This window comes from Dendropsophus ebraccatus, chromosome 6 (assembly GCF_027789765.1).
Source record: "Dendropsophus ebraccatus isolate aDenEbr1 chromosome 6, aDenEbr1.pat, whole genome shotgun sequence".
NCBI classification, from domain to species: Eukaryota; Metazoa; Chordata; class Amphibia; order Anura; family Hylidae; genus Dendropsophus; species Dendropsophus ebraccatus.
Genome location: NC_091459.1, coordinates 16,088,834 through 16,099,140, shown reverse-complemented (window position 1 = coordinate 16,099,140; position 10,307 = coordinate 16,088,834). Strand labels below are relative to the sequence as shown.

The window sequence follows — 10,307 nt, the reverse complement described above, 5'->3', positions numbered from 1 at the left end:
TGCTGGTTTCTCGAACATGAAGGGCAAAATGAAAGGGGAAATGGGGGCTTGTCCAGTCTCGTATTGTTCTGATGCTGGTTTACTGGTTGACTGGTGGGAAGGGGGGGGGGGGGGGGGGCATGGTATTAATAATCACGAATCATCCTATATTTATATATACCTATATATATACACATGACTAGGTATATTAATATATATATATAGATAGATATATAAACACAGCTGCGCAGATGGATTCCCTTTGGGTCCACAAATACGCACACAGCTAAAGATTATTACTTCACTAGAGACACATATTGTCAGAATAAAGTGCATTTTCTAATAACCTACAGCCCCCGGGATGTACATTGTGAGTCAGGAGGAGGAGGCAGCACCTGGCAAGATTTGGAGTCGATTGGCACAAACTCTAGGGTGCTCCAGTCTACAAGCCCCTTCTTGGCACACAGGCAGATGCTAAGGACAACAACACCCATTCTGCATTCTGAGGGGGGGGGGGGGGGGGGGTTGGCTTTTAACATGGTGGGTTTGAGAGACTCATCACTGCCCATAGAGCCCAGGGTGAGGGACAGTGACAAGGGGGGTTTATAGGAAGGTGCTGAAATGAACATCTCCACATTGGAGGTCATTGGCGTGGTCTGGAGTGGAGTGGGGAGCCAGATGGCACCATCAGGAGACCTGCAGAGGGTCTGGATCAAGGTGGAGGGTGGAGATTTGCCAGCAGCCTCAAAGCCTTTCCTTCTTCTCCATGTCCACAAACATGCACAGCCAAAAGTGCTTACAAATCAGGGTGGAGAGCAGCCACTTCCACACCTTATACTCCGGAGGGAGACTTGTCCGACACCCCCTTCAGCACCTCGTCTATTCTGTCATCTTCAATAACAACTGAAGAAAGGGAGAAACATGGGGTTGGGTATCAATAGGCTGGAGCAGAGTACCAAGAAAGGTGATGACATGGAGAGATGTGAAATGCAGAGAAATATGATGAAGAGGAGGAGGAGGAGGAGGTGGAGGTGGTGGTGAGGGCTCGAGAAGCAAGGAAAACAACATGTGCATTCACTCCTACTCTGCACTTGGCTGGAGTCTAGCAATGCACACACTTATGGACACAATGATGCATACATGTGTAAACAGAAACAATCGCATAGCTAGATACAAAAGATGCAAGTATGTACAGCCAGGAAATTGTGCACTCACCTCTTCAATACTAAGGCCTATACAGCGATATTAGTAGCCAAGACTAAAACTGCTTACATACCTGATCCGAGACGCTAAAAAAACAATAAAAGAGGCACGTCTCGGGTGCCTACATGAACATGATGGATTGCTAATGGATACATGTTCAACCGTTGCTGAGTGAAAGCTGCCATGATAATCTCCTCCAAATTGGATCATGCTTCACTACATACCATAGGACTTCAGTCCTCCATAACATTAGTCATAAGGCGCAGGTACTGAGTAAGGTGTCGTAGACATATGGCAGGGTTCAATAAGCAACTTCATCTTATAAGAGGTGGTCTAACATTGAACCATATAGAAGAAACATAGGGAGATTAGTGATCTCATCTGTGTTAGGTCGCTGATGGAGTTGTTCTTGTCTCTCTCATGAACGCCTGAAATGGGGCATTGTAGAAACGGGTTATATCTATTATAAAGGAGAGGAAGCATGCTGCACTAGCCCTATATAACATATGGAGGGCCAAGGGGGGGGGGGGGTATTTTTGTTGCTAAATCCTTACTGCAGGGGTAGGGAAACTTGGCTTTCTAGCTGTTGCAAAACTACAACTCCCATCACGCGTTGGCTGTCCAGGCATGATGGGAGTTGTAGTTTTGCATCCGCTAGAGAGCCAAGGTTCCCCTACTCCTGATTTACCAATATCAGGAAAAATAAATGGGAGAATACATAAAGGGGGGGGGGAGTCGGAATTAAAACAAGATCTATCTGGCTAATGCAGGTCCATGGTGCACAAACTAGTGGTCTGAATACATAATGCACCACCATGCTAAATGAGACTGTTTCTATAAGCTAATCCCATTCCCTTTTATTCACCACGCCGCTAGTGGCCCCAGAATTGCACCATTTGTTGTTGTTTTTTTTTCTCCATTTCAAGTAACCTGATAGAGTTGATGGTTATTCCGCCATATACTGGTAAAAAAAATAAGTAGCCCCCATCTACGCCAAGTTGCAGCATCTAAAATAGCACCATATCCCATAAGCCTATAGAACAATGCCAATCTGCATCTCGTAAGCTGCCCAGAAACCCCCTCCTAGGTGGCATAGACCAGAAGGAAGGGATCCCCCCCACCCACCCCCTGTATATGCACAGACAAGGACAGAGCAGAGGGTTAATGGTAAATGTTTGCATGGCGTTTGGTCACCCCCATCTAGAAGGTGAGGGCACAACTTCTTTACACTTCATCGGAAAAAACAAAAACAGCACCTCACAGACACTACTGGTAGCAGAAACCGACTGGTTCAAGAGCGCGACAACGTACACTGCGTATGTGTGCTTCTCTGTGTACAGATATACAGACCACACGTATGCACAGAGAATAGATATATATATATATATAGATATATAGGCACGCTCTGAGATCAGTACCTTGGACAGTGTCAGCTCCAAGAGAGAAGAATGCACAACAAAGAAGGCATTATAGGTATTAGCAGGTGTACTGGTACAATAGTAAGCTCAACATGTTCATCTACCTGTCTGCATCCAACACAGCTGTCTGTACTCAACATTGGGGATCGGCTGTTGCCAGATGTGCAAGTCCCCCCATTACGATAGGATGACAATTGTAAGAACATTTCATGCTCGGAATAAGAGGTTGTGTCTTCGACATGCTATAACAATACCCCCCAACCCCATTCATTTCATCCACATCCACATGCATTAGAGGCTATACCCATCCACCATGGAGTAGAGACATTGGATATAGGGTTGACTCCTTTTATCTCACATTATATAGATGGTCGGTAACAAAGAGAGGAGGGAGGCATGCACATTCCCAATGGAAAAATCACAGTAAACACATGGTATAACTAACGGTATACAGCTACAAGTGTCTGAGGGGGGTATATACACATATAGAGAGGGGCATTGTATACGTTACCTGTACATGTATGCCCAGCCCTACTCTGTAATCCGCATACACATAGGGGCTATATACTATACTGCAGCTGCTATCTATATACACATAGACATGATCTGATATTTATATGGTTGACAATAGACTAGGGATGTGAGCCAGGTCCCCAGTGTGTGACTATCCCTCCTCATCCTCCTCCTCATCATGGTGAGTGCAGCACTGGAGGCTGATGATGGATGCAGGCACCCTCCTCATCATCACTTACACCCCATGAGATGATGCACACAGCAGCACCTTCATCACATAGACCTATGGAGGGTCTGATGGGGACCAGACAGGGGTGGGGGGGATGACATACAGTATAGACATGGATGATATGGAGACAATGTCTGGGCTCTAATCCCCCTTCTATGTTGTTACATGATGGGTTCTAGGAGCCTTCTTACCTCTCTTGGCTCTTCCAATCTGCCCCAGTTTGGGGGGTCTCTTCTGCTGGTTGCCCCCATAGAAGGCGCTGGTGTCTTGGAGACGGCAGCTGAAGGAGATCTGCCCCACCTCGGGGTCAGAGCCATAGTGCCCCATCTTATCCTCGCTGTAGGGGAGAATCTCAGACATGGTGGCAGCACCAGAAGCCAAAGGATTGCGGAGGAACGGCTGGAGGAGGAGGAGGAGGGGGATGCAGCTGCACGGACGGACAATCCGCTACAAGAGGAGGAGATCCGGAGCGGAGGAGACTGCGGGATCCTGCGGCGGAGGGTGAAGGAGAAGAAGAGGGGAGGAAGAACGGGCGGGCTCAGCAGCAACGGAGGGGACCCGGGGGTGTGCAGAGCTCCTGAGGAAACGTCTGAGGAGAATCTCAGAGCTTCTACATCATAAAGGGGAGCAGTGTCCCGGTGACGTCATGTGAGGGGGTGTGTGACATCAGGAGGCGAGTGCGGAATAACAATGACACTGCAGCAAAACAAGGAATCAACTTCACAGAAACAAACCCGGGAGAAGAGGGGCGGGCGGGCGGAATCCTGGGGAGGAGGAGAAGAAGGAGGAGGAGGAAAGCTGCGAGCCGGGGGGATGCTGGACTATCCTGGGGGGAGAGAGGGGACCGGGGACACCCCGCCTGGGACATGAGACATGTGTGCGACATCTGTGTGCGGGACCTGACCGACGGCAAACACCGGACACCGAGCATAGATGGTGGATGGGAGACTGATCATATGGGAGACCGATCATAGATGGTGGATGGGAGACCGATCATAGATGGTGGATGGGAGACTGATCATTGATGGTGGATGGGAGACTGATCATATGGGACACTGATCATAGATGGTGGATGGGAGACTGATCATAGATGGTGGATAGGAGACTGATCATATGGGAGACCGATCATAGATGGTGGATGGGAGACTGATCATAGATGGTGGATGGGAGACCGATCATATGGGAGACCGATCATAGATGGTGGATTAGAGACTGATCATATGGGAGACCGATCATAGATGGTGGATGGGAGACTGATCATATGGGAGACCGATCATAGATGGCGGATGGGAGACTGATCATAGATGGTGGATGGGAGACCGATCATAGATGGTGGATGGGAGACTGATCATTGATGGTGGATGGGAGACCGATCATAGATGGTGGATGGGAGACCGATCATAGATGGTGGATGGGAGACTGATCATAGATGGTGGATGGGAGACTGATCATAGATGGTGGATGGGAGACTGATCATTGATGGTGGATGGGAGACCGATCATAGATGGTGGATGGGAGACCGATCATAGATGGTGGATGGGAGACTGATCAGAGATGGTGGATGGGAGACTGATCATAGATGGTGGATGGGAGACCGATCATAGATGGTGGATGGGAGACTGATCATATAGGAGACTAATCATACATGGTGGATGGGAGACTGATCATATGGGAGACCGAGCATACATGGTGGATGGGAGACCGATCATATGGGAGACTGATCATAGATGGTGGATGGGAAACTGATCATAGATGGTGGATAAGAGACGGATCATATGGGAGACCGATCATAGATGGTGGATGGGAGACTGATCATATGGGAGACTGATCATAGATGGTGGATAAGAGACCGAGCATAGATGGTGGATGGGAGATCGATCATATGGGAGACCGAGCATAGATGGTGGATGGGAGACTGATCATATGGGAGACTGAGCATACATGGTGGATGGGAGACCGATCGTATGGGAGACCGACCATATGGGAGACTGATCAAAGATGTTGGATGGGAAACTGATCATAGATGGTGGATAAGAGACGGATCATATGGGAGACCGATCATAGATGGTGGATGGGAGACTGATCATATGGGAGACTGATCATAGATGGTGGATAAGAGACCGAGCATAGATGGTGGATGGGAGATCGATCATATGGGAGACCGAGCATAGATGGTGGATGGGAGACTGATCATACATGGTGGATAGGAGACTGATCATATGGGAGACCGAGCATACATGGTGGATGGGAGACCGATTGTATGGGAGACCGACCATATGGGAGACTGATCATAGATGTTGGATGGGAAACTGATCATAGATGGTGGATAAGAGATGGATTATATGGGAGACCGATCATAGATGGTGGATGGGAGACTCATCATATGGGAGACTGATCATAGATGGTGGATAAGAGACCGAGCATAGATGGTGGATGGGAGACCGATCATATGGGAGACCGATTATAGATGGTGGATGGGAGACTCATCATATGGGAGACTGATCATAGATGGTGGATAAGAGACCGAGCATAGATGGTGGATGGGAGACCGATCATATGGGAGACCAAACATAGATGGTGGATGGGAGACTTATCATAGATCGATGGGAGACCGAGCATAGATGGTGGATGGGAGAGTGATCTTAGATGGTGGATGGGAGACTGGTCATAGATGGTGGATGGGAGACCAATCATAGATAGTGGATGAGAGACTGATCATAGATGGTAGATGGGAGACTGTTCATATGGGAGACTGTTCATAGATGGTGGATGGGAGACCAATCATAGATGGTGGATGGGAGACCGATCATAGATGGTGGATGGGAGACCGATCATAGATGGGACACTGATCATAGATGGTGGATGGGAGACCGATCATAGATGGGACACTGATCATAGATGGTGGATGGGAGACCGATCATAGATGGGAGACTGATCTGATCATAGATGGTGGATAGGAGACTGTTCATAGATAGTGGTTGGGAGACCAATCATAGATGGTGGATGGGAGACTGATCATAGATGGTGAATAGGAGACTAATCATAGATGGTGGATGGGAGACTGTTCATAGATGGTGGTTGGGAGACTGATCTTAGATGGTGGATGGGAGACTGATCATAGATGGTGGATGAGAGACTGATTATAGATGGTGGATGGGAGACTGATCATAGATGGTGGATGGGAGACTTATCATAGATGGTGGATTGGAGACCGATCATAGATAGTGGATGGGAGACTGATCATAGATTCTGGATGGGAGTATGATCATGATCAGGATCCAAAACTATACTGATGATCAGTAACAGTGCCCATGATCAGGATCTCATACCATAATGATGATCAGTAACAGTGTCAATCATCAGGATCTGATACTATAATGATGATCAGTAACAGTGCCAATGATTAGGATCTGATATTATAATGATGATCAGTAACAGTGCCCATGATCAGGATCTCATACCATAATGATCATCAGTAACATTGTGCCAACCATATTTCAGCACCCAAAGTGGCAAGAGCTGTATTAAAATTGAGCATCCTATATGTAGATAGCAGGTGCTGACTGACCCAGAGAACCCTTGAAGAAGCACAGTGAGTGTGGTAATATACTCCGTCTGGGACCCTATTGGGCCACTCTATGCAAGATGGTATACTGTGCTTATATATAGTCGACTATAGGTTTTATCTTGCACCCTTTCCCTGTTTTTTTCTCATTTTTATCCGCTCTGGATGTCTAAAATCCTTTACTCTGTGTCCACTCTGACCACACTCGGCTCCCTTTCCCTTTGTAGTTACAGGACATGTGATCTCCTCTCTAGGGGCCAGGTTAGCTGTCTATTGACTTGGTAACCCAACCCCCAGGAGACTTTCACAATCAGCAAGCGGTGATTTAAACCTACACTACACCCCCCAGTAAACAGATGCCCGTTAGGCAGCACATAGCTACACCATTAATGCGTCAGCTCTGCTACATCATCAGCTAGTATAGAATACATACTGGGGTGATGTGATGCAAGGTCAGTGAAAAAAAAACAGTCCTGTGTTTACTGTGCAAAAGTAATGACAACAGTGGACAGGAAAGAAAGCTAAGGGGGCGAGTATGCAAACCGACCAATCAGGGAAATGCATGATGGGAAATGTAGTTTCCTGGACGGCGCCATCTTGGATATAGATCGGCTTTTTTAGAAAAACTTGTAACTCAGGAATGGCAGCAGCTAGAAAGACAGGAGACGGCTCAAAATACTCAGGGGGATTTGGTGAGTAAGAACAGCTAGCATTCAATTTTTTCGCTCTTAGATGGATAACCCCTTTAAATAGACTGTGTTAGATGTTGGTTTAGAAGGAGAGTGGCACAAAGAGTTCTCACTGTACAGTCCACAATAGATGCAGGTAAATATAACTTTAGGCCGCATCAGTATTTTGTACCTTTAAGCCAAGAGTCGGCCCAAAGTATGGAAGAGATGCAAATCTTTCCATTCCCCCTTTTCTCTGGGGTTTTTTTTGTACAATTTTTTGTAATACACTGCTGTGTGGAAGTGGCTCAATGCCAGCCGTACTAATAAGCTCACAACCAGTACTAATAAGCTGACGTCTCAAGCGCTAAAGAACGGTGATAAATGTGAATTTATAACACCTGGTTGTGAGTCATTCCCTAAAGAACTATCCCTCTTCCCAAGATGGCCCACCGGCTGATGTTCTTCTCCGGTCTTTTGTGTTCTGTAGGCAGCTTCAAAAGGACAGAAATAACATCGCTCACTTATTCATCAGCGTTGGTTATGATCTGTAAGATGAGTCTGTTTAGTCTTCTATAGGCTTCTCGAATGTCTGCTGAGAAAACAGCTCCGTATAGAGGGCTGAACGCTGCATGGGATCCTCTTATTAACCCCTTATTTGCAGATAACAAGTTCTTCTTTCCAGGGACGTAGGATTCATTGGCCCTTATAAAAACTGTATGGGGCCCCCCTCCCCTATGCTCAACACAAAGCACTATATATATATATATATATATATATATATATAGTATATATATATATATATATATATATATATATATATACACTCAGTGTAAATAAATAAATAAAATCACTTGTGGCCAGAGGCAAAATCCTGCCGCAGCCACAAGAGTGACTGGCAGAACAAGAGTGACTGGCTGCTTGCTCTGTCAGTCCACTGTATTTAACTATAAGGGCACATTAGGAGCCCCTAAGGTAAATACATAGATGCAGGAGCAGACTACCTTCTGCTTAACCCCTTATGTAACGCAGTGTGTAAGTGACCCAAAGTTCACTTACATCCTGCAACACAAAAAAAGGGTTAAAAGCAAAAGACAAGGAGACTTCTGCTTCACTGCTGGTGCACTGATAACCCCTGACCTGCACGAAGGTCTGCACATTTTCCTACCTTATTGTGGCAGTGGAGAACAGAGGTCAGGGGTTATCAAACCAGTGAAGCAGAGATCTTCTTGTCCTCTGCTTATTAACCCGTTTTTGTGTTGCAGAATGTAAGTGAACTTTGGGTCACTCATACACTGCAGTACATGAGGGGTTAAGCAGACAGACACAGAAGGGCTCTTACCTTCCCTGTAGATTCCTGGGGCCCCCTCCCCCACAGGCCCCATAGCAGCTGCGTGGCCTGCCTCTTCCTGATGCTAAAATGAACAATTATATATTGGGATGAGGAAGAGTATGGTCCAAATGTGACAAAGACCCTTTGCATTCACATAGTTCACTGCCATCTCGCATCTAGTTGTGAGTTGCATGCTTGTCAACTATGTATGGAGCAGAAGGGAAGCTGCTTGGCGTCACTCTACATGTCATGTCCAGCTGTAAAAACAAACAAACAAAAATCTAGTAAACAATGTCTGATTGGTTGACCTTGGTTAGGTTTATATCATGTTTTTGCACCCTGTTGAAATGTCTTTTTTTGTGTTTTTTAAGTGGCACATGTAACAGTTAACCACATGCCCCCCTGTACAATAAATAAACAATAGACTGCATACTCCCCTGCTGCTCCCACTAAGAGATGTTCCGGTTACCTGGTAACGGAGACCAGGACAGAACACAGGGATTGAGAGCTGGGTCTAAGCTACTGCTTTGTATCTAGGCTGTGTGCATGCAAACTGTGAGACTGTATCCAATCTCCAGAGGATCTACAAGGGCCCTGAAAGGTACATCTAGGCTTCCCTCTCTAGCAGCAATTCAGTGCTTGCTATAACCCTTTCCTTGCAGTGCTGCTTCTCTTAGTCCTTGCAAAGCCGGTCCTATCTCTCCTATCTATAGCAGTGCTTCTCATTTCCAGCCCTCGTGACCCACTAACAGGTCATGTTTAGAGGATTTCCTAGTATTTCACAGGTGATATCATTATACTCAGTAGATCAGGTATTATCACAGGGGCTCTTTGTAGGGGATATCCTCAGAACATGACCTGCTGGTGTCTCATGAGGACTGGAATTGAGAAGCAGCGATCAGTAGTATTGCTCTGTAAATCATCTCAAAGCCCAGTGCCAGCCTGCTCAGTATACTGCATTCTAACCAGCTCTAGGTTGCATGGTACAGTATAGCACTAAGGAGTAGACACATAAGAAAAAGGAAGTACCTGTGTGTCCTTCTGGCAAAATGCTAATGTGCGTTAACACAGACAGATTTATCTGACAGATTATTAAAGCCAAAGCCAGGAATGGATTTGAAAAGAGGAGAAATCTCAGTCTTTCCTTTATGATCTGTTCTCTGTTTATAGTTTGTTTCTGGCTTTGGCTTCAATAATCTATAAAAAAAAAAATCTGTCTGTGTAAATGCACCTTAAGGCTATGTTCCCACACAGTATTTTGCTTAGTATTTTGCAGCCAAAACCAGGAGTGGATTGAAAACACAGAAAGGATCTATTCACACTGTTGAAATTGAGTGGATGGCCGTCATTTAGTGGCAAATAATTGCTGTTATTTTAAAACAATGGCAGTTGTTTCGCA

General features: G+C 46.1%; 1 protein-coding gene across 1 annotated transcript; it reads right to left on the bottom strand.

Annotated features, from left to right (window-relative positions):
- Positions 1–266: 266 nt before the first annotated feature.
- Positions 267–3,949, bottom strand: CAMK2N2 (calcium/calmodulin dependent protein kinase II inhibitor 2). Its single transcript, XM_069973465.1, has 2 exons — positions 3,534–3,949; positions 267–882 (listed from the first exon to the last, which is right to left on the bottom strand). The coding sequence occupies exons 1-2, from the start codon at positions 3,700–3,702 to the stop codon at positions 812–814; spliced, it is 240 nt and encodes a 79-aa protein (XP_069829566.1). The 5' UTR covers positions 3,703–3,949; the 3' UTR covers positions 267–811.
- Between the last annotated feature and the right edge of the window lie 6,358 nt (positions 3,950–10,307).

What these genes read in the sequence shown, in the direction of transcription:
- CAMK2N2 (XM_069973465.1), bottom strand. Translation starts at nt 3,702, where the DNA reads ATGTCTGAGATTCTCCCCTACAGCGAGGATAAGATGGGGCACTATGGC. An exon ending in GATTGGAAGAGCCAAGAGAG is followed by an intron (nt 883 to 3,533) that starts GTAAGAAGGCTC and finishes CCCTTTCTTCAG; the next exon opens with TTGTTATTGAAGATGACAGA.